Raw genomic sequence first — 24,096 nt, forward strand, 5'->3', positions numbered from 1 at the left:
TGAAAGGCCCAGATATTCCAGGTTTGAAGTTTGTGGACTGGGGAGAAGAAAGAAGAAAGATCCAGCAGTTCCGCCCACCAGAGTAGGGCAGGAGGAGGCTGGCTTATGAGAATAAAAGACAGTCGACCCTTGACCGACATGGGTTTGAACTGCTCGGGTCCACTTAGACGTGGATTATTTCAATAGTAAATATTACATGACTGCACCATCTGCGGGTAGTCAGATCCACCAGGATACGGAGGGCAGACTGTGAATTACACCCCAGTTTTCGACTGTGTGGACAGTGGGCGCCCCTGTCCCCTGAGTTGTTCACGGGTCAGCTGTCTATAGAACAACAAAAAGTCTCTGACCTGCCCCAGACCATTCACATCCAGGGTCACCGCTCTCATTCTGTTCGTTCCTTTATTCAATCTGGACGCTTTGATTCCGCCGTGGCCGAGCCTAGAACCTGCTATTCTTTAGTTGGAGTCATTTTCTCTTGGGGTGCGGGGGAGGGGCGTGGAAGAAGACGGCATCCAAGAAAAGCATGTTTGGTCTTGAAAGCACCTCTGGGCAGGGGAGCGCGGTCCTAGGAGAGCCTTAGCCTGCTCTAAGGGTTCCCCTGCCCCAAGCTCATGCCCTGGGCTCACCTCAGCTCTGTGGGCGCTTCTTGGGCTTAGCTCGTGGGTCAGGGCTCTTCTAGGTGCCATGGCACATGATACGCGGCTCCTGCCAGGAGCTGCTCCAGAAAGACCTAGAAGGATGCCGTTCTGTACAAGAGATTTCCTTGTCTGGGCTGACAGGGTCATTTGTATTCCTCCGAGGATGACAGCCTAGGCTCTGGTCACCATCAGTGGAAATTCTGCCTCGCCTCTCTGTCCTCCTACTTGTTTTTAAGACCAAGGGGCTGGGACACGGCTGTGTGTTCTGTCGAACTGGGGGTGAGCCGTGAACGCGTGCGCCAGTGTCGGGGGGGGGGCAGTGTGGTGGTGGCGAGCCATGGGGTTTTTCCAACTTACATTTTTCGAATAGTTTTCTCCTCTGCACTCCCAAGAGGCCGTACGCGGAGTGCAGTAAGCGTTTGACCTTTGTGAAATGGTGGAGAGGGCCAGACAGACGGGGGAAACGTTTGGTGGCGAGCTGGCCGCAGCTCAAAGCAGGAATTCAAGCTGCATCTCTGCCTTTCTCAGCCCATACACAGGCGAAAGTGAGGGGGGCGGGCGGCAAAAGAGAGGGGGCTTCGTGCTTCCAGACTAGGATCTCGTGGGCCACGTCCTCAGCAACAAGCCCCCAGCTGCTGGGAGCCCCACTCGGGAGACCTCTCAGCAAGGAATGTTCTACCTGGAAGTTCAGGTCAGGTTTCCAGGAGAAGCCCCTGGGGATCCAGGGACAAGGCTGCTGGGCAGGGGCTGGTCTCAGAACCAGAGGCAGTGGCTCCTGGGAGGGGGAGGGGGAAGAACCCGCTGGCACATAGCGCTTGGCCTGTGCCAAGCACGGTTCTTTTATGGGTTCGGTCCGTGCGTGTGTCTATGTGGACTCTATGTATGTAGTCACTCATTTCATCCTCACGACAACCCTGTAAGATGGGTACTGTTATTGCCCCATGTTACAGGTAAGGGAACTGTGGCAGAGAGAGGTTAGTAAGGGACTGGGACTCAAACCCAGACCAAGTCGCCCCCAAGGTGTTTCCGGCCACTTAGACCACGCTGCCTCTCAGCCCAGGTGTTCAACGAGCATCTGTCAAACCCGGAAGTCAGGTACGCAGCTTATGCGTTCAGGTTGCGTCTTCCCACGCGGGGAGAAGTTCTGTCCACAGATGTAGTAACTCAGGGACTTGAGTTTGCCCTGTTCATCCCACTGCTCTCCCTTCCCCCCCAAAAAACCCCATTTTCTGTGTCTTGATTATATATTTGGTTCATAGACAACACTGCTGAAACTCCCCAGGGGAAATAAGGTCATTTTTCTAATTGATTTTGTTCATTTTAAATCCTGAAAGTTGTACTCTGATGGGAGGAGGGACACAGTCGTGGGGCCCCCATTGGTCCTACTTTGAAGTCTCAGAACCGGTGACTGCAAAGGCCTCTGGAGACTAGATGGACCACTGCAGAAGCACGGGTGCCCCAGGCCCTTTGAACAGACTGAGGACCTAGGAGGACAGGAATGGACCAAACAGTCCAGAGAGGCAGGGGTGTACCCAGGAGTCTGCACAGGTGGGGTGGGAGGGGCTCGGGGGGGACCAAGGTAGGAGAAGTGGGCCCAGGCCTCGCACACCTTAGAATCCCTGGGTGAGCTGGCTGAGGGGAGGAGCCATGCCTTGGGCCTTAGTTGACTGCCCCTTAATGAGGACAATAAAACCCACCATCGTAATCTTGCCAGGGGTTTGGGTGATAAACACAAGAGGAAGAGGTGAGAGCACTTTGAAGAAAAAGTTACAAGCACTGTATTCAGCTTAACAATATCAGCCGGAATGCAGGCAGCCTTCTGCGTGTGAAGAGGCCGACTAGTTCCACGCCGGGCAGAAGGCCTCCCGCCGGCCTCGCTCGCTGGTGTGCCTCGTGTGCTTCCACTTGAGCTCTGTCTGTTAGGATTTGGGGTTGGGGGGCCCTGGGGCACAGGAAAGAAGAGCATCCTGAGAAGAGGTATCGCAGGGGGAGCCAGGCAGCCCTGGTGACCGTGGCCCTTGGGCAGGCCCTGAGTCTCTGCACTTCAGTCTCATCTCTAACACGGGCATCGTGCCACCCTCCGAGGTTGCTGGGATGCGTGCCCAGCACGTAGAGCTTCCCCGGTTCCTGGGATGCCTAGCACGGCTCCTGGCCTTCCAGCTCTAGGTTGTTGAAGTACAGGCACGCCGGAGACCCAGTAGGGTTTCCTGTGACCCAGCCCACGTGGCCCGGCACTGCTTTTTCTCAGCCCAAGGTAATTTTTCAATTAACTCCATTGGCTAGAAACCGGGGCGCCCTTGGAGTGTGGGAAAACGTTCCAGGCCGGAAGGGGCCTCCCCTCTGCCCCCGCTGGCTTGGGGCTTGGCTTCAGAGGGAGGATCCAATTTCACATCAGGACACCAGGACGTGATCCCAGTGCCCCTCTGAAAAATCCCACATGGCGCCTTCTGGAAGCCCCTGTGGGCTCCGCGCTAGCGGCTGGCCTGTCCTCCTCCCCTGCCCCCTGCAGACTCCCCGACCCGGGTTCCGGCGGTGAGAGCCTCCAACGGTTTCATTGCTGACTTTATCGCTAAACAATTCAGAAAGGCGGCCCTGCCAGCTTTCATAAGTGAAGCATTTGAAGTATGCAAAGCATATTTTATTCTTTCCTGGAGCAGCTGCTCGGTTGGGCTGGAGAATAGTCAGGAGCGAGTTACATGGGTCCGTGGGCCGCCCTGCAGCTTGCAGGCTCCGCGGCCTTGGGCGCCTCCCACTGCAGGAGCCCAAGACGTCCTCTTCCCTCTCCGCCCCCTCCGTGGGGTCAGGCATCCTCTCGATGGCATCGGACTGGCTGCCAACATCGGCCGAGGGCTCGCTCTGTGCCAGGCCCCTTCTTGTCACAGCAGCCCTGAGAGATGGATTCTATCATTACCTTCATGCCTCACATGAGGACACGGAAGTGATCTGCTGGGGTCCAACAGCTACTATAAAGGACAGAGGCAGGATTTGGTGCCGGAATCACTGCTCTTCGCCGTCACTGTTGTGGTTTTATAGGTGAGGAAGTTGAGGGATGTGGAGGTCGAGACGTAGCAGGAGACGCCCATTCTTAGTTCGCCTTCTGAAGCCACTTTTGAGACAGTGAGTCCTCCAGGTTTGCTGTTTGTCCAGGTTGCCACCTGGACTTGGTTTAAATTCTTCTGAAAGCCCGGATCTGTTCGAGATACAGATCTGAAGATGCGGGAATTTCAGGCTCGCCGCCCTCGTGTGCTGGCGATGCTAGGAGAGCCCCGGCTGGGCCCTGGTTGCCCACTTCCCTTCTCTGTGTAATTGTTTACATCTGCGGGGGCCTTCGGCATGTTGAACACGTTTCGAAGCATTTAACCCCTGAGTTGACTGATGCCCAAGAAAGGCTGAGCAGAATGTTCCAGCCAAAGCACGTTTCCAGTTTGCTTCCAGGTTATAGTGGCCAGTGGCCTAGCAGTCAGGGCTGTAGATTCCAGACACCTTCCTTTGGGCCTCAGTTTGGCCGTCTATACAATGGGGATATAAATGTCTTTCTTCCCCCCAGGCTTCTTAGGAAGGTAGCTCTCCTGCCGGGAGCCAGGCCTTGGAGAACCCGGTCTCTGACAAGTGGGACAGGCAGCTTCGGTCTGCTCTGTGCATTCTGGTAATGGATGGAGAAGGAAATTGAGATGCAGGTGTTTTGCTGCTGACTCAGACTCGGGTGGGAAAGAAAGCAAGGTCTGGGCTGTCCCCCTGCAGTCGCAAGGCCTCGGTCAAGTTGCTTCCTCCTGGTTTGCAGTGAGCTTTGTGCTCGCTGCGTGGATGGGCTGCCGTGTCACAAGATGGTGGGTGTAACCAGTGCTGGGCCTTCTTTCTTTTTCCTCTTTGTGTTTTGGTAATTTTTTTCCCCCGGAGGGTGGAGAAGAGGGAGGAGGGGTGGGAGGAGAGAGTCCTGCGTGGTGAGGGCGGAGAGGGAAACAGGCAGTGCTGCCAGTGGTCACTGTCCCTCTCCTGGATTTGTTCCTTCAGGAGCCAAGCCTTGGGGACGGGAGAAGCTTGTGGTGAGAGCCAAGGCTGGGGGACCCGGTTGTTTTCACCAGAGTTCGAAAAAAGGCCCAGTTCCAGCCCTGGCCCACTCTTTGTCCTGGAGTTTAGTTTGAGAAGTATGCACAGCATGGCATTTAGGGCTGGGCGCCTAGTCCAGTTAGGAACGTGAGCTTTGCAATCAGACAGACTTCTGAGTTGGGATCTGCTGTGCCACCGGGACCTGCTCTATAACCTTGAACAAGCCTGTCCACCTGTCCTGGTCTCCGTCTCTCCACCTCCATTTGCATGTGCAAAATGGAGAGAATGCTAGCACTGCTCCCAGCGAGAGAATTCAGTGGTCCGAGGCTTAGGGCCAGGCACATAAGTCAGCACCCAAATGGGACCCAGAGCCCTCAGGCCGAGGAAGGCTGCGGGGTCAGTGCTCGCAGACCTCTTCGGGTGGGAGAAGAGGAGAAAGGCGGATTCGGGTAGGAAAAGTCTGGAAATGGCCTTGAGGCAGAGCTTGAAAATTTGTGCCTTCCAGGGTTTCAACCCAGGGGGACTGGTCACTGCAGTCAAAGAAATGCTAGAATTAAAGCACACGTGGGAGTAGGTGCTCGCTGGTTCTGTGGAGGTGAATTCCATTGTCTGTTTTGCTTGTGCGGTTTCTGCAGGACAGTGATACAGCTTAGGGTGCTTAGCACATAGCAGGTGGCCTTTAAGTTTCTGGGGATGCTGGGTACCCAGAAAATGGTCCCTGACAGAAACCGTTTATCAGGATTCTTTTACAGTTGCAAGGGATAGAAAATGCAACTCAAACTGGCTTAAGAATGTGTTGGTTCACATAACTGAAAAATTCAGGAGTAGATCCTGGCTTCAGGTGTGGTGTGATCCAGGACAACAAGGATATTATCTGAATCCAGTCTTTGTCTTGTTGGCGCTCCCTTCTTGGTGGCAGGATGGCCGCTACCACCTCCTGGCTCCATCCTCGCATCCATCATTAAAGAGGGCGGTTCCTGGTCCAGACTCTGACCCTGATTGGACTGATTTGTGTCATGTGCTTCCCCTCCTAAACCAATCACAGTGGCCAGGACAACTCAGCTCTCTGATGGGCCAGCCTGGGTCTTATCTCCACCTTTGAACCATGGGCTCTGGGAGTGGGTGGCTCCGCAGAGGGAAATGGAGGTGCTCTGTCTGAAAGACTGGAGGCATAGATGTCGGCTGAACCAAAAAGTCGGGGGGGGGGGGATAATGAAGAACTTTGAAAGGGTGGGATGAGCCAGCATCCCAGGGGAAGCAGTGGCTTTAAGGCTCAACTTGATAAGAGTGTTAAGATTCCTCTTTGCATCAAGAGGGTATCCCAGGACAGCTGCTGTCAGCCCACCCGACTCGAATGGGCCCCAGCTCGCTGCTTCTAAGTCCCAAGGGAAACTGTGTTCAGTGAGGGCCAGGGGAGGCAGCTGGCCCGGCCCTAAGGAGAGGCCAGCCCTTTCCTCTCCCATCACTCCTGCCCAGCAAGCAGATAGGAGCGGGCTCCTCAAGGCCCCCAAGGAGGCCTGGGCACCTGGCTTTGGGACCAAGCAGTCACAGCCTGTCCGGGACTCAGCCGCCCTTTCCACCCCAGACAGATGCTGTATTTGGGGGTGCACATTCCTTCTGGAGCCAGAATCACCCGCTGAGTGACTGTTGCAGACCCCCGAGGACCGTGGGGCTCCTACTGGCTGTCAGTGCATGGTGACATCAAGCCACACGCCCAGAAAGCCTGCCAGAGGCTGTCCTTTCCGGGCTTGGGGAGTGGTGGACACAGGAAGCGAGGACCTCCAGTGATAAAAGGGCACATTCTAGGAATCAGGCCAGGCCGCCCGCAGGGACCACGTTTCGTAGCGCAGATCCTCAGGTTGGGCTCTGCCTGAGACCTAGGGAGCTGCGTGCTGGAGGTTGGCGATGCCTTCACTTCCCCAGGCATCTCTGCTTTTGAACCTGAGACTGGCACCCTTCCAGGGCTGGTGCCTGGCACACGATTATTCCTGAGTCAGTGCTTGGCGAGGGATGGTCAAAGGACGCAGACCTCTTCCCGGAGAGGATTGGATTCCCGGGATGTGGAGCTGGGTGGGCACAGCTTCCCGTGGGAAAGGCGGCCCCCCCCAAGGTTGTGGAAGAGGATTAGCTTGGCAGTCGGGCCCAAAACGAGTCTGGCTGAAAGGTATGTTTATGGGACAGCTCTGCAGGAAAGACGGGTTAAACAGCACCTAAAAGAGAAAACAATTCCTGTGAAATATGAGAAAAAGACAAAGCCTGCATCACCTGGTACCTGCCAGGCCCTCCCCTACCCACCTGTAGTAAGAATTACCAGGCGGCTCTCCCAGGCCCTGGAGCAGCCTTGGAATTAATACTGCTGAGGAGTGCCTGGGCGTTGTTTGAGAATCTACCTGTGTTTGGTGAGTGCTGTATTGTGTCCCGTCACCCCCAAAGCTTTCAGTGTCAGGACCACATGACAAAGGCCCAGAGAACACGGAAATCTCTAGCAAACCATAGACCCAGCTCTTGTCTGCCTGCCCCTGGCCCTGTTCCTGGCCTAGTGGGTGTGTCTCCACATACAGGGGAGATGGAGGGAGGGAGGGGAGAGTCTACATCCCCGGGAGAGCAGAGGTAGACCAAGAGGGCTGTTTTCAGCTCCCCACGCACAGACCAGGCTGGAGGGGAGCCTGGGCTGGGTGTGAGGGGACCAGACAAGCAGAAGGAAGTGATGTCAAGTCTTCCCTCCCCCATCTCAGAGGCCCGGCCCTGAGGCTGCTCTTCCCAGGCTACGGTTCCCAGATTTCTCTCTCCACAGACAAACCGTTACATTCAATCAAGTCCCACCTGGCTGGATGTCCCTGTGGAATTCCAGTCATTTACAGAGCCTTGAGGAACCTTCGGGGCTGAGTCTAGAACCGAGGGCTGCATTGCTGCCTCTGCTGCCGCTGCCCTGGGCTGTTTGAATCCAGCACTCCTGTCCCTCCTTGGCTGTTGGGTCAACTTAGCCAAGAGGTTCTGCGATCTCAGGCCTTCCAGGCTGGGGGAAGGATGCAAACAGTGGTATCTGTCCCAGGAGGGTTTGAGGGCCCCCTTGTAACTGCGGGCCCTGAGAGGACACATAGGCTTTGCCTGCCTTGTGGGGCAGCTGTACCGCAGGAGAAGAGGTCGAATAGAACTCAGTAGTGACCAGAAAAGACTCTGCAGCCAGACCACCCGGGTTTAACCACATGTTTTCTCCATGCCTCAGTTTCTTCTGTAAAGTGGGTGCATCACCTTGGGTTATTGCGAGGATTGAGAATTAATGGTGTGAGGATTTAGAACTGTTCTGGCATGCACGAGTGACTCAGAAAGTGTTACTGTTATCACCGTGATGATGATGAAGAATGAATTCAAGAACAGAGGGAATGCAACATAGGAATGCGGCTGCCTCTTTCTCTCCATGTGCTCCCCCCGCAGAAAGGCAGAACAGAGGAGGTGCCCTTAGGCCGCTGGTGAAGACCCTCACCCCCTCAGCCTGGGACGTGGGCTCTGCCAGCGACCCCCTCTCTGACTCTGCCCTTTCAGGACTCCCTTCCGCCATCAGGTACTGGCTTCCTTGGACACGAATACATCTGGTTCTGTTTAGTCTTGGGGCCTGGGAGCCCATCTCTTATGGGGATTTGATATGAATCATTGTACCTCAGTCTTAACATTTTAACCCTCCAAGAACCATCTGATTCCTAATTTTTAGAACAAGCATCATCCTAATGTTCTGAGACTACCACCTGGACCAGATTTGGCAGTGAGGACAGTAACGGCAGTCCCGGCAGCAGTGGTGGCTTTTGAGCGCTCCTGCCGGCTGTTGCTAGACCAGCCCATGGCGGGGGGCTGCACGACCCACAGGCTGACCTGGGTTCCGTCCCACACACCCCCAGCACCTCCGAGCTCAAGCGGGATCACTACAGCCCTGCGTGGGTGTCATGAGGATCCGGTGAGATGAAGCCTGTAGTCCAGTGGGTGGCATCCCGCACAAAGTCGGGGCTCAGAACATGGCAGTGCCGTCAGCCATCGTCTCTGCCAGAAAGGGTGTTTGGACCAGAAGCGAACCATGGCATCATTAAGCAGAGCGTCATGTCACCTGGAAGTGACCTCCATCCAGCCAGGGGCAGCGGGGCATGGTCCAATTTGTCTGCTACAGGGCAGGTATAGCTCAAGTGAACGGAGGTTGTCCACAGAGCCCGGGGTTGGACTCAGGCTCCCCTTTTCCTGAGGCCTGCTGGAGGGCAGGGGGCCGGTGAGCTCGGTACCTGGATTTGGGGGGAAGATCTATAAAAGTGAGTGAATGGAAAGCCTGAACTATGTTACTGCTATATATGCATATGTGTGTATGTTTTTAGGTATAATTTCCTACAGCAAAGTGCACAGGTTTTAAGGGTACCATCTGGGTTCAGAGAGTTTTGACAGATGTGTGTTTCGCCGTTTATTACCCACGACAGGCAGCCAGGGACTGTCACTCCAGCCTGCCCTCCCTTCGGAGCCCCCTGTGCCCTTGGTCCTGCCTTTGCCCTGCAGACTGGGTGACTCAGCCTTCTCTGTCATTTAATCCACCCCTTCCGGGTTGGGAGGCCCACAAGTCTGGGCTCCCAGGTTCTTGGGGCCAAGGCCTCTCCTCGGAACATCGGGGAGGTTTGCCCTTTTCTATAATAATGATCTTGACGAGCTCCATATGACCCCCATTTAGAAGCTTCTGGAATGTTTCCACTTAGATGATTGCTTTGTTAAATGTTTACTACAGGCTTGGGAGACTGGTCTTGGCTCCAATTTCAGATAAACTCAGAGGTCACTTGTCCTAAGGTCAAATAGCCGGGAAGCGGGGGAGCCGGGACTGAGCCCCGGTGGCTGACCCAGACCAGCCTGGCCCACCTCCGCCCCACCCCGCACTCAGCACCGTCCTTGTGTGGTGCCTGCCAGGAGCCCAGCACTGGGCTGGCGCTGGGCGTCGGGTGTGAGCAGAGCAGAGCCCCTGCTGGCTCCATGGCCACATCCTTCTCCAGGAGCTGCGTGGGAACGGTGCCCCGGGGGAGGGCCATGCACGGAGTGGCCGGCTCCCTGTGACCCACCTCCATGTGGGAGACAAAAGCAAGCCCATACCTGCTGGGGGGCACGCCTGCCTCCCCTGCCATCCATCAGGGCAAGCCTGCGGCGGCCCGTGGAGTTTGTGGCCCTGTCCCCCTGCAAGATAGTACAGTGAGGGACTTCCCTGGGGGTCCGGTGGCTCAGGGTCCGCACTCCCAATGCAGGGGCCCCAGGTCAGGGAACTAGATCCCACATGCAGCAACTAAGAGTTCACGTGCTGCAACTAAAGATCCCACGTGCCGCAACTAAGATCTGACGCAGACAAATAAATAAATATTAAAAAAAAAAAAAAAGATAGTACAGTGCAAGAGTTTGGACTGGGGTGGGTGCCGGAGCTAGACCGCTCTGACTCTGCATGACATTGGTCAAGTCACCTAAATCCTGTGCCTCAACTTCCCCATCTGTTGAAGGGGGTGATAATAACAGGACCTACTTCATGAGGTTATTGTGAGGATTCACTAGTTATCGTTAAGGAGTGTAACAGACTTACCACAGAGCCTGGAGCACGTATCATGTGCTCCCGAAGTGTCAGCAAAGGAATCATTGTGATACACGGTGGTTACAGTATTATTGCTGTTCGGACCTTTGGCTTGGGAAGGCCAGACTCGTAAACCGGCGACTCACCGAGAGAGCTCCGAGCCTCTCGCTGCCTGTTCACGCATCCCGTTCTTGGACGGTGCCCCACAGTCACAGAGAGTGTTTTTCTTTGTCTTCTTGCTCTCCCGCCCCAGCCCTGTGAGCTCACAAAAATTAAGCCAGGAAAGGACTTGTCGCAAAACTGGGGGCTCTTGCCCAGGGCCGGGAGCGGTCACCTCCCTCCTCTGCTGTGTGGATTCCTCCACAGTCCCCACCTCCTCCTCCCACTGCCCAGAATTCACAGCTGAGGCGGCCGCAGGGCAGACCCCAGAGGTGCTGGCCCTCAGCAGCCACCTGAACTCGATCTCAGCCGGTAGCACGTGCTGCCGTGCTTGGTTCTGGAGAACTGGTAGATCAGCAGGGAAATCAAAGGCTCTCCTGTGCCAGATGGCCCTGCCCAGCTGGTGCCGCTCCAGGTCTCGAGACACAGGTGCAGGGCTGAGCTGTGCTGCCAGGCCCCAGGCTCTGTTCTCTCCCCGTGGCATCATTTTTGCTCCCTGTGCGTGTTGCCTCCTTGTTACAACGTTGCTGCCACAGCTCTAACCACAAGTCCACTTTCCAGACAAGAAGGCACGGAGGAGGCAAAGCCCTTTTTTCTTAAAGGGCAGTCTTCCTCAGGGACTTTCGTCTACATCTCATCAGCCAGAACTGGGTCACACAGGCAACTCTAGCTGCAAGGGAGGCCAGGAAATGGCGTTTTAAAAATGGCGAGCACTCGCTGCTCTTACAAACAAAAGGAGATGTGCTACAGAGGGGCAGGGTTAGGGTCTCCCCAGCTCCCTCTGTCACCTGTAGGTAAGCCACACCCCCTTGCCCTTGGGAAGAGGCCTCTGGGGGCTTCCACTGTGTGGCCTGCCTGCTCCCCCCAGGGCAGCATCGTTGGTAACTGCTGGCTTCCCTGGGGGTGGGAGAGCCGCTGTCTCCCAGGCAATGCTTACTTCCGGCTTCCATGGCCTGGAGCTCTGCCGGGTTTGTGACTTCTTTGGCACCAGGCCCTTTTACCACCACCGGCCCCCTGCCCTAAGGTCCGTGGTTGCCCAGCGTCGGCAGAAAGGTATGCAATTGATCTTTCCCTTTTGTGGCCCTGGGCCAGGGCCAGTGCGGTTCCTCCAGGAACATGGCTCCTTCCCCAGCCGCTCTCCCGCCTTTCGCACAAGGCTCCCTCCTGTCCGTGTGTCTGCGGCCCACGCTGCACCAGGTGCTTCACAAACCCCGCTTCTTCCCTTCCCCACCTCGTGCCCCTGAACGAGCACTGACCAGGAGCTCCGTGCCCCGACAGGGTGGTCTCTGTGCTTTTGACATGTGACGGGTGTGCCTGAGGAACTGAGTTGTTTGTTGTGACTAATTTACGCTTAAGTAGCCATGTGTGCTGGTGGCTGCCTCACTGAGCAGTGCAGCTGTGGACCAGAGCAGGGACCTCTGTCCCGCCAAGGGGAGAAATGCACTATCGGTAGCATTCATCTAGATTCCTGAAGAGTGCATCCCTCTAAGGGCACTGATATTATGAAGGCCCAGAGAGGGATAGTGACTTGCCCAAGGTCACACAGCGAGGTAGCAATCCCTCTGAGACAGCAACCCAAGTCCTCCAACTTTCACTTCTTCATTGCTTCCGAGGAATGTGGTCGCTCCCCTCAGTGAGGGGAGGAGGAGTTGGGGGCACGAGGGCACACACAGCATTCTTCGTGCTTAGCACGTTTAAGTGTATTACCTGTGAGTCTCATTCCCATCACTCCCATTTCACAGGTGAGGCCCAGGGAGGGGAAGTACCTGTGAATGGTCCTGAAGCCTGTACATGGGCTTCAGTCTTGTGAGGCTCTCTGTGATTGCGGTCCCAGGGCTGTCACCCCTCTCTGCCCCTGGAAGGGTCCAGGCTGTGCAAGGTCTAGTCCAGCCAGGGCAGGTGCAGTTAGTAAGCTTGGACAAGGCTCTCTCTTTTTGTGGAGTTGTTTTTCCAGCCTGGTCTCCTAAGACTTGGTTCCTGCAGGAGATGTACTTGGTATCCCGCCCTCCTGCTTCTTCAGAGCCTGACTCAAGGGGCGGGGCCTGGGTGTCAGGTACACCTATTAGCAACGTGAGCGCAGGAAAAATTTGCCTTTGCCACTGTTAGCTCAGGATAGGGGCACCCAGCCCCGTCTTGCTCTCGTCCAAGAGCAAGGGGCAGAGGAGGCTGTGCCAGGCTGCTCTGTGCCTTAACCTCCTTCCTCCTGTGAGATAATTTAGTGACACAGCCCTTTCTCATGATGGCCTCGTTTCATTGCAGTGGAAGTAGGGTTGCTGGATAAAACACAGCATGCCCAGTTACACTTGAATTTCATATAAACAACAAATCAGTTTTTAGCATAAGTATGTTCCATGCAATATTTAAGACATGCTTATACTAAAAATTATTTGTCGTCTATCTGAGATTCAAATTTAACTGTGCACCTGGGCTTTTTGGGTTTGTTTTGCTTCGCTTTGTTTTATTTTGCTAAATCTGGCAACCCTAAATGGGTGACATTGTCCCCAAGCAGTGTATGTGGCAACTGAGAGCCAGAAACATCATGGGGCTTGCTCAGGGTCGCGACAAGTCCCTGGCCAGGACTGGATTTGAAGCCAGGTCTCTTGGAATCCTCTGCCATTTGCATAGACAGCAAACAACCTCAGTGTCTTCCTCTGGGCAGTTTAAGGAAGCCGAGAAGTCATGCCCGTAAAATAAAATCAAACAGCCCTGGCTTCCACTTGCCTGGCAATGTAAATATAAACGGGGATGCTTAGCAGTCACTCACACCTTATCGTGAAATAACCGTTTGGTGGCAGTTGAGTGGGGACGGGCCCCGGCAGGATGGGTGGCTGGGGAGAATTGATGAAGGAGGGTGTCTTGGTCCGTTTGGGGTTGCTAGAACAAAAGTAGCCAGTGGCTTATAAACAACAGAAATTTGTTTCTTAAAATTCTGAAGACTGGAAGTCCGAGAGCCAGGCTTTGGCAGATTCCGTGTCTGGTGAGGACGCTCTTCCTGGTTAATAGACAGCCGTCTTTTCGCTGTGTCTTTTGCTCCACCCTCATGACCTCCCAAAGGCCTCACCTCCAGGTACCATCATCACATGGGGCACTAGGTTTCAACATAGGAATTTTATGGGGACACAGACATTCAGTCTGTGGCAGGAAGCAAGAATGAAAATTCCAGAGTCTTAAGGACTGCTATAGACGGCGAGCCAGGGCTGGGGGCACAGAGTGGTGGTTGAGGTTAAGACCTTTTATGATCTGACCCTGTCGCACCTCCCCTGGCTTCCGTGCTCTTCCTCACCTGTTACTGGTCACGGGTTGCCCAGGGGCCTTTCCAGCCTTCTCGCCTTTGCTCGTACTGTCCCCGCTGCTCACTGCCCTGCCATCTTCCGAGGCCCATTTCAAATGTTCCTGTGCTCCAAGCACGTGCCACACCTGCTTTGCATTATGCTTACCTGTGTGTGCTGCTTCTACTTGCTGGAGATTTCTCGGGGCCAAGGGTGTTCCCTTCTTTTTGAACACCCTGCGCCAGGCCTGTCTTATAGGCGACCTGCAAATGTTTGTCTGGAATGAGGGCAGGGGAGGGCCCCCCAATGCAAACCTCCTACTTTGCAGTTTTGCTAAGAGACCTGGGCAGTTCCCAGCCTGCACTTGAGTCTGTCCATGTCAGAGCAACCAGGAGGTCCCTTGCAGACAGCCTGCCTCCCCGGGGTGCAGGTTTAGGTTTCTGCAGGCCGTGTTCACTGTGGGGTTTGGGAGCACCGGCCCGAGGGGGGGACCTGTCTGGGACCTTCACCCAGGGGTCTCCAGTGCCTTCAGCGGCAACTGGCTTGGGGCAGGTGCCCATGAACTCTTGCTGGGTGGACGGATGGCTGGAGGAGATCATTTGATTGTCGTGTGTCATCATATAGTGTTCAGGGCACTTGAGGCCCCTCAGCGAATGAGCTAGAGCAGAGCTACCAGGCCTGCTCTCGGGGAGCCGTGCCCACTGGGCACGCACACGGTACCGCGTGGGTGGGCCTCCCACATCAACGAGGGGTTTGGGGTGCGTTGTCCGAACTGCTGTCAGAGGTGGACCACGGGTGAGGGCCTCTTTAGGGCTCTTGAGGTGACAGTAGGGCTGAGACTGCCCGACAGGGAGGAACCTGTGAAGAAGGAAGGAAGCTCTTCCAGCGGCCCTGAGGCGGGACAAGTCTAGCCCCTTCCAGAACTGAAAGTCCCCCCGCAGGTGGCCTGAGGGAGGCCTCAGATGGGCTGATGGGGCGGGAAGCCAGGGAGGGTTTTCAGTGCAGTAGTGAGGTGGGACGCCCTGCACTTCAGGCTTTTGTGGGGAGGTTGGGTGGGGGTCAAGGAGCTGGGAGGTCAGGGCGGCCTCCCCTTGTGCGGGTGGCAGCTGGACCCAGGTGGCCGCAGAGGAGGCGGTTGAAGTAGACCAGAGAACGGGGGCTGGAGCCCGTGCCGCCCTTCCCCAGGCTTCTGGGGGCGGAGGGACCCCGGGTCCCCGAGGCCTCAGCTCTGCTCCCTGTGGCCTGCCCCCCACCCTAGACCTGGCTCTGCCTTCGTGTCCAGGCTCCCCAAGGAGTGCAGGTTGTAGCGCCTTAGAGAACGCCGGGCGCTGCTAAGAGGGTCAGGCGCCTGGGGAGACGCAGCCCCCGTCTCACCGGCACTGAGCGCTCGCCGTATACGCTGAGCACATGCCCTGGACCAGGCTTCCTCCTGCGTCTCAACCCTGAGGGTTAGACCCATTTTATAGAAGGGGCGTGCGAGGCTTAGAGGGGAAGGGACTTGCTTGAGATCACACTCCTGGTCAGCGAGGGAGGCAGACCGGAGACCTGGGACCTCGAAAGCCGTGCCGCAGCCGTGGCCTCTGACCCTCACAGGCGAGGACTGCATCCCCTGCTACCGTGGGAGCATGGGACAGGGTGGTGTCGGGGGCGGCTGTGTCACTGGAAGAGCAGGGAAAAGGGTGTCGCAGGTGGAGGGACCTGCAGGGGCAAAGGCCCTGAGGCTGGAAAGAGCTTGGCCTGTCGCACAGATAGGGACCAGCGTGCAGGAGGGTGGGGAAAAGGGAGAGAGCGACGTGTGAGCTTAGTGATGCAAGCCAAGACCAGCCGCTCCAGGGCCAGCTTCCATGAGCATCTCAGAACCTCTTTTTTTTTTTTCTTTAAATCTTTATTGGAGTATAATTGCTTTACAATGGTGTGTTAGTTTCTGCTGTATAACAAGGCGAATCAGCTATACATACACATACATCCCCATATCTCCTCCCTCTTGCATCTCCCTCCCACCCTCCCTATCCCACCCCTCTAGGTGGTCACAAAGCTCTGAGCTATGCGGCTGCTTCCCACTAGCTATCTCTTTTACATTTGGTAGTGTATATATGTCCACGCCACTGTCTCACTTTGTCCCAGCTTCCCCTTCCCCGTTCCCGTGTCCTCAAGTCCATTCTCTACGTCAGAAGCTCTTTTAATCGGTCTCTGAGTGAGGTGAGCATCTCGGCCTGGGTGTGCACTGTCCTGAGTAATACTGTCGCGTTGACTGTGCCCGGAGTCGACCAGGTCTGGGTTCACATCCCACCTCTGCTACCTACTCACTTTATGCCCTCGTGGAGTTTCTTAACCTCTCCGAGCCTTGACTTCCTAGTCTGTGAGATGGGGGTGAAGCATCCTGCCCCCGGAGGTTTTGGTAAAGCGCGTAAAGCGTAACTGGGAGTGCTGCTGGCTTGGGACTGCAGTGCTGGCCCCTGAGAGCCCTAGAGAGTGTGGTGGGAGGCAGGGAGTCCCGCCAGGCGTGCTCTGCAGACTGTGGGCGGGGCCCAGGACTGGGGCGGGGCCTCCTTGCAATACGGTCGTTCGGGGGTTTTCCTACACATAGTAGGACAGGCCCTGAATGCAGAGCAAACAGGGAAAGCCAAAGCACCTTCAAACTGTCCCCAGAAAAGTGAGCGAGCGGGAGCCACTGTCCCCCGCTCTAACCGTGTGCCCTTCTCCCCTAGCACTGCTGCGGGAGGAAGTGTCCCGGCTCCAGGAGGAAGTCCACCTTCTCCGGCAGATGAAGGAGATGCTGATGAAGGACCTGGAGGAGTCGCAGGGCGGCAAGTCCTCCGAGGTCCTCGCGGCCACCGAGCTCAGGGTCCAGCTGGCCCAGAAGGGGCAGGAGCTAGCCAGAGCCAGAGAAGCGTTGCAGGGTGAGTGACAAGTGGGCGACAGCTCCCTCCCCTCCCTCGCCTGGGCCTCAGCTGGGGCCACAAGGACACCAGGAGCCAGGGTCCTGCCTCTGCAGGGGCAGTGACGTGGCCCCAGGAGCCTCCCGGCGCCCAGCCCCCAGCCCAGGCTGCCCCTTCCTTTTTGGGTGGAATCCTGCATCTTGCTGGGTCGGGTACAGATGTCATTCCCTCCTGCGGTGTGACCGCCTCGTGTTCTCCATCACTGCCGGTCCTGGGGCGCCTCCTTCTGAGGTGTGTGAATGGCAGGTAGTTATCTTTGCTGAACGAGGATGCTGACCCAGAGCTCTCAGGGTCCTGCGGCGCCTCCCCTCACAGGACAGTGCGGGGGTGCTGGGCTTTGTGCTGGAGGACACATCCCTCCCCCACTTCACTCGTGCTCACGTCGGTGGTCTCTCCAGGGGGGGCTCAGGCCTCTTCTCTCGTTGCTAGCTCTGCAGGAGCTCCCCTCTAGGGAGCGCAGCATCCAGCCCTGGGTTGGGGGAGGAGTTAGGAGAGAAACTGCTTCAGGAGACCACTGGGCGCACATGTCCGCTGCTTTCCTCAGAGCCGGCCTGGGGTACTGGCAGCCGGCATACCCATCTCTCCTGGGAGCCACCTGCCCACACTGCGTCTCACAAGGTTATTTGAGAAAGGTTGGGAGTCATCCCCTCCCAGTCCTGCAACGTGAAACGTTGGGGGAGAAAATATCTTGGGTGGGGTCTGCCTTGACCTCTTGAGCCCCGCTTAGTGTCTTTGATTCTCCTGGGGGTGGGGAGGGCAATAAAACTTGGCCCCCTCCTTTCCACTTACCACTTCCTAGAACGATAAATACTCTCTCGATAAAGACTTCATTGCTGAGGCCAAAGCAGGTTTATTCCTTCGGTTGATTTCGGGCTGCTGTAGCAAAGACCCCAGAACAGGGTGGCTTAAAGGATCTGTTTGTCTCTCTCTTCTGTAACCATCCCAGGGGGCATTTCAGGCTGGTGGGCATCTCTGCTCCCCTCGGCCTGTGAAGGATCCAGGGAAAGGGCCAAAATTCAGGGTCAGAGGTTCCCTTTGGCAAGAGCGTGGCCGCGGGGAGTGCTGGGCGTCCGCGTCCCAGCTACAGGGCTAACTGGGCGGGGAGGGAGAGGGGATTGTGCTGGATGGTTAGTCGGCTCTGTCCTTGTGGGTTTCCCTGACCACAGGTGTGAAGGGAGCAGCAGAACACTGGCTAAGCCAGCTGTCTGGCCAACACGCCACCACCCGTCCCCCAGGAAGCCTGGGATGCCGGCGCGCCCTCACCCGGCTGCGCCAGCCCCTCTCTGCGTTCTCCCCAGCAGTACATGTTACTCTTAAAGCTGGATAGACACTTTCCTGTTGGGGTGTTGTTTCCGGTGGGGCCACCTGGACAGTGTTCTGGGTGGTCTCTTCAGGCCGTAGCAGGCAGGTGGTCTGCGTCACGGTGCAGCTGACGCCGTGTGAGCAGTCACTGTGCCAGGCACGCGTGCTTTCTCTATGCAACCCTCCTGCGGTCCAGGCAGATCTATACAAGCTCCCTCCACTCCCAGCTTCCCGGGGGCCTCGGAACATCCCCACCCTTCTCAGGAAGGAGATCCAAGTCTCAGGAGTCTCCCATGGACACGTGTTGCTGGGTCCAGGCCGTGTGAGCTGACATCCTTTGGTCTCGCCAGGTTTCACGATCCTGCAGAGTCGAGGCTGCCTCAGGAAGCAGCCAGACGCTGTCTCAGCCTCCTTTGCTGGTGTTCATTCCAGGACAGAGTCACCTGCCTTCTGTGTCCTGGGCCACGGAAAGAATTCTCACCTGTATTCCCCCTTCTGTACCTGGGAGGAGGAGGAATACCTCTCTCTGCTGTTCCTGTGCCCAGGGGTGTGGTCAGGGAGTGAGCAGAGGCTTATTTACCCACCGACTGCCCAGCTCCTGGAGCAGACGGCTCTCCAGACCTCAGTGTTCTGATCTGAGTGATGGGACAGTAACAGTGAATTAAATGAGATCGTGTCTGTGAAGGCGGGAACCATGATGTGCACCCTCGTCCGTTTAGCCCACAGGGCACAGAGCTATGCAGGCATTTCTTCCCAACTCTGTGCTGTACGATTTCTTATCCATCCGCAAAGGTCTTCAGGGCCTTGCTCAGGGACCCAGAGATCCCCCAAAGGCGACTGCTTTGTAGGAACAATAATCTCATCAACAAGGACTCGTCAGTATTCATTCAAGGAAAGCCTTATTGAGCACCTACTGTGTTCCAGCACTGTTCTATGCACTTGGTCTACCATTCACCCCACCACTCCTGCTGGAAGGTTTTAACCCCTTTCACAGATGGAGACAGCTGAATGAGGCTCAGGGAGGTTAAGTAACTTGGCCAAGGTGACAGAGCTAATTAGCAGCAGAGTCCGAAACTTTTTCCACTGCACTAAACACCTCATCTCCCCTCTGGATGAGGTCACGAGGGGTGAAGTTGGCCTGGACAAGAGAGACAGGAGGCCATCCTAGCTCAGTCACGGGGACAGCAGACTCTGGAGTCAGATCTGGGCATGAATCCCATCTCTGTCACTTACTAGCTGTGTGACCTGGGGCAAATTCCTTAACCTCTCTGAACCACAATTCCTTTGCAGAAGGCAACAGTAACAATACCTACTTTTCTTATAATTGAGGCCAATAATAGTAGCTACTTCACAGGTTGTCATGAGGATTAAATGAGGTATAAAGTGCTTGGCCCAGTGCCAAGTACCATTAGTGCAAATACTTAGTGATTATCTGATGAGACAGGGCTTGGCAGGCTTCCTCAGATCTCTTTGGAGATTTTGGTCGCCTGATTCCCATTTGGGGTAGCCCAGACCTTAGACCCCCTGAGCCCATCTAAGTTCAAGGTAGCAAGCAACTCAAGCGTCCTGCCTGGGATTCTACAAAGTCATAAATAAGATGCTTCCTCCCCAGCCACAGCACATGGTGAGTAAATTGCAGACAGATGTGGGCAGCAGGAGGCTGGGGCATGAAAAGGGATTTATATGCCCATAATGAGAAGGATGAGAATAAACGCACAAGCCAAGTACGCGGCAGATGTTGGGCGACACTTGTTAATAACCAGCGTCCCTGCGGTGGGAAAACGCAAAGCCCCCAAAGACTTCCACTCTGGCCAGTCCCCACCGGCCCACCCTCAGTCTTTGGTTTGGGGGTGGTTGAAACTGGAATTCTTCGGCACGTGAGAGGATTAGGAACTCAAGCAAACATGCAAACATTGATGGTTCCAACATCAAAGCAACGAAAAGAATCAAGTCTGGCGAGAATGGGGGTTTAGAAGTTTCCTTTGTTTCTGTGGGGACGAGTCTAGGAATGTTTGGTTTGGGATTTTGGTCTCATCGTGAGTTTAAAGGCAGAAGTCCTGAATGATTGTTTAATAAGGAATGGTGTCATTGCATGAGTAAACTCACCCCAGAGTCCCTGCGTGACTGCAGCCCTACACCTGTGGGGAGCTGGTTGCCCGTGGGACCCCTGTGGGGTGTCTTGATTTCCCCAGGCCCCCTCAGTTGCATTGATTTCTCCGAGAAAACGTGTCTAAATCTTCCATTTATTTTAAAAGGACAGTACTAAACCCATTACATGCTAACATTATTTTTAAATGAAAATGACTGTATTTTCCTAAACAAAAAGATCTGAGGGAAAACAGCAGCATTGTTTCACAATTTTGCAAAAATTTTTTAATGTCTGACTCCATAGAAGACTGCTGAGTTCTCGTTAACTACTCTTTCAGTCAGGCTACTATGATTTGTTGTTTGGGTTGAAAATCTAGCATCACACAGATGTGTAGCTGGAAGAGGGAAGAGTGTATTAGTTGCCTTATTAGATAATTATGCATATTTTTCTTTGACTTCATACTAACTCACCAAATGGTAGTTTCTTAGAGGTTTGCTGAGTGTGGAATTATCCAGTGAAGGTTTTGTGCTCTGTTAGGATGGACAAAACCATTGGTCTAATTGGTACTTTGAATGGCTATTGTACCCACACATGATTTTTTTTTTAATCTAACATTGATCACTTGGAAAATATTGGTTTACTGAGCAATGCACATCCTCCAAATCTTGGCATATTTCAGTATCCAACATCAATAAGTCATATCTGTTAACATCACCACCAATCTCATTAGAAAAGTCTTTAAGTCTTGAGGAGCTGGTGAAATCATAGTGGCAGATCAAGTTTGCCCAAATTTGGATTTTTGCTCAAAAGTTCAAGTTTTATCACTGGCAACAAATACTGTCATTTGTTTTCCTAGAAGTAACAGGCTCACTTACTTCATGTGTTCACTTAGTTCAGTAGTTTGCCAGATCCTATAGTTTGTACGTTGGTCCTTCTTTCAAGTACAAATGGTGAGCTACGAAAAAGTGGCTAGTTTAGCTAGCAACTCAAACAGTTGCACACATAATTTTCCTTGAGACAGCCATTGTACTTTGGTATGCAGCAAAAGAACTTTAAGTGTTTTTCCCATTTTATTAAAAAATATGTATGTACTTGGGAATCAAGTTTTAATAGAATTAATTATTTTTACAGCTTCATCAAGGTTATTCTTAAGTAAAACTGTCCTCCCCCCCTTTCTTTCAACTATGAGTACATTGTGTAAAGAACTCAGTGCCTACTAATACAGTTTGATGCCACTGTTATGATTTCTGCTAAGATGTCAGCATTTTACCCAGCATTGCTTTTGCGCCAGCATTGCAAATACTAACACAGTAAAACAGGCAAATAATGTCAGAGTGTTATTATGAAAATAGTTTTCCTCTTGGACCCCCTGCAATGTTATTGTTGGTGGTAGTGGTGGTGACAGCTAGCATTTTTGAGCACTTTTTATATGCCACACACTTTAGCTCCTTTAATTCTCACAACAAGAGTATGAGGTGGGCTGTCAATGTGCCAAGATTACACAGCAGTACCTGGTTAGGGCCAGGTTCAGAGCTCAGCAGGGTGGCTCTGGAGCCCTTAGGTGACACTGGCAGGGGCAGAGAGGGCATTACTGCAGGGGAAATAGCTTGAGCAAAGGCAAGAAGACCAGCCTGTGTATGGGGGTGGGAAGGCGGAGGCTTTGCATTCAGGGCTGTACCCTGAAGTTCAGGGACATGGAGGTTTTGAGCAGGAGAAAGCAGTATGAGGAGTGAGGTGTTGAAGATGTTCCTGTGTCCCTTTCCCACCCTTTCCTTGCCTTTGCAGCCTCGTCTCCTTCTAGCACGTGGATGCACATGTTATGTACACGTGCTTCCTAGATGTGCCTGTGGATCCTCTCCCTTCTTTCTCCTCTGAGTCTTTGCGTTTGCTCTTCTTCTCCCCCAGCCTCCTGATGGTCACTCTTCCTCCAAGTCCTGATTCAGGCTCTGCTTCCTCCAGGAATCTTTCTGAACCATCTCCACTCGATGGGTCCGGGGCCTGTGGTTGGCAGGATCATACCCCTTCACCCCCAAGACGTCTGCATCCTAATTTCTAGAGCGCGTGAATATGGTAGTTTACGTGGCAAAGGAGAATTAAGGTTGTTAATCAGACATCCTTAAAATGGAGGGATTATCCTGTAGGCCCAGCGTAATTCCAAGGTTCCTTCAGAGTGAAGGAGGAGGCAGAAGAGTCAGAGAGAGAGAGAAAGTCAGAGAACAGAGGCTGGACATTCAACGTGAGGACCCAATCCACCATTGCTGCTGTTCAAGGTGGAGGAAGAGTCCACAAGCCAAGGAATGTGTGTGGCCTCTAGAAGCCGGGAAAGACAGATTCTCTCCTAAAGCCTCCAGAAGGAATGTAGCCCTGTCCACACCTTGATTTTAGCCCTCTGAGACCCATTTCAGACTTCTGACCTCCAGAACTATAAGCTACTAAATTTGTATCTTTTTAAGCTACTAAATTTGTAGTTATTTGATACAGCAGCAGGAGGAAACTAATAAGGGCCCCTCCTCCCTGGACTTCACAGCCCTAGATGCTGAGCTCCCTCAGGACTCAGCACACATGGAGGGGCGTCTGTTTCCTACCTGGTTTGCCACTTGCCAGGCTCCTACAGGCACAGTACCCAGCACAGACTCAGCCTCACCATCGGAACAAAGTCGATGATTGGTGAGCACGGCGGAGAAGAAATGATGCCCAGGTTTCCTCTCTTTAGCACAAGGAATAAGCCCTGTTGGGGCCTTTTCCCTGCCTCACAATGAGTCACCTGTCCTAGACTGAGCTCCTGGCAGGAACTGAGCCTTATTATTTAATTTGCTCATTCAACAAATGTTTCATGAAAACTTCCCCACAATAGAACCTGTGCCTGTGGCTCAGATAATTCAGAGGAAAGTGGGACCCAGGCCCTGCCCAGAAACCCACAACATACTCAATGCAAGTTGGTTGAATAATATTTTTTTTCATGACCAACGAGGCTTGAAGATAAGAATCTACGCCACAGATATTCTGCTTGAAGAGTTCTGGGGTGCAGAGAATGTCTTAGGCCTTGAGCAGCAGGGGACACCAGTGTCCTTTAGGTTCCTAGCAGGTGTGGCCATGCTTTGGCTGCCATTGTAACCAGTCCTGCAGGCAGTGGGGTGGTAGGTGGCCTGAGTGGCTATTGAATAGAAAGATGTGTTACTGATGCTGGGATGGCTCTGCCCACCTGCTTTTATACACACACATCCTTGTCTCCAGAGCTGTGTGGGTTTGAAAATCAACTTAATGTTTCCTGTTTCCCTTCCCACATCCGCACTCCACTCTTTGTCTCATTCCTTGCATCAAAGACTTGTTCATCTTCTGGGCCGTCTATCGCCCTGGGTTGAATTTATGTTCTCCTCTTCAATAAATAAATCATACATAGAAGCTTCCACTGTTTCTTAGGCCATCTAGCCTGATGCCCTAGGGGCTGCTGCCCCTCTGTCCCACAGCACTGATGTTGAAGACGCTTAGCTGGTACATCTTAGAATTTGGTGGAAGCTTCCAGAGAGTTTTAACTTTACAGACAGAGCATCTTCCTAATATACTACCGACTGTTTTTCACAGTTGACAGATCCCCCTTGAAAGCTTCTCAGACTCCAGATTTGATCCAGCTGAAAATAATCTATGGTCAGGTGGAAGAAGTGTCCAGAGTCTCTGCTGTTCTGTTGCAGCTCTGGCTGGGCTGTGTGTCTCTAGCAGGTTAGCTGCTTCACCTGGCAGCTGGATTCCCAAAAACGAGCACATGCCCTAATGCACATGTTTTTTAACAGGTGTTTCTTTGGAGTAGTTTGAGGTTTCCAGAAAAGTTGCAGAGTCCCTCTATGACCGGTTCCCCCATCCTCAGCATCTTAGATAGTGCAGTGCATTACAGGGATGCTTTTCAAGCGACTTCCTGCTTTATGTTTGCTATTGTCTCATTGGCCAGAGCAAGTCACATGACCAAGCCCAGCATCATGTGGGCGGAGACTCTGGAGGCTGTGGTTGCGGGGAGGTGGGGTTCGTTGGCAGCCATGACTGAGGATCCGCCACAGAGAGCATTTTAAATAGAATCATATCCAGA

General features: G+C 54.0%; 1 protein-coding gene across 3 annotated transcripts in view; it reads left to right on the plus strand.

Moving 5' to 3' along the window:
• The window catches only part of KAZN (kazrin, periplakin interacting protein), a 1,134,217-nt gene that overhangs the window by 990,724 nt on the left and 119,397 nt on the right, over positions 1-24,096 (plus strand). For 2 of the 3 annotated variants that reach the window (XM_067721083.1, XM_067721102.1), the window contains one exon: positions 16,397-16,588. The exons of the other annotated variant lie outside the window; for it this stretch is intronic. In XM_067721083.1, the coding sequence (XP_067577184.1) occupies positions 16,397-16,588 (192 nt within the window). The remainder of the gene's footprint in view (positions 1-16,396; positions 16,589-24,096) is intronic. 3 annotated transcript variants of the gene reach the window in all.

Source organism: Pseudorca crassidens, chromosome 2 (assembly GCF_039906515.1).
Source record: "Pseudorca crassidens isolate mPseCra1 chromosome 2, mPseCra1.hap1, whole genome shotgun sequence".
NCBI lineage: Eukaryota > Metazoa > Chordata > Mammalia > Artiodactyla > Delphinidae > Pseudorca > Pseudorca crassidens.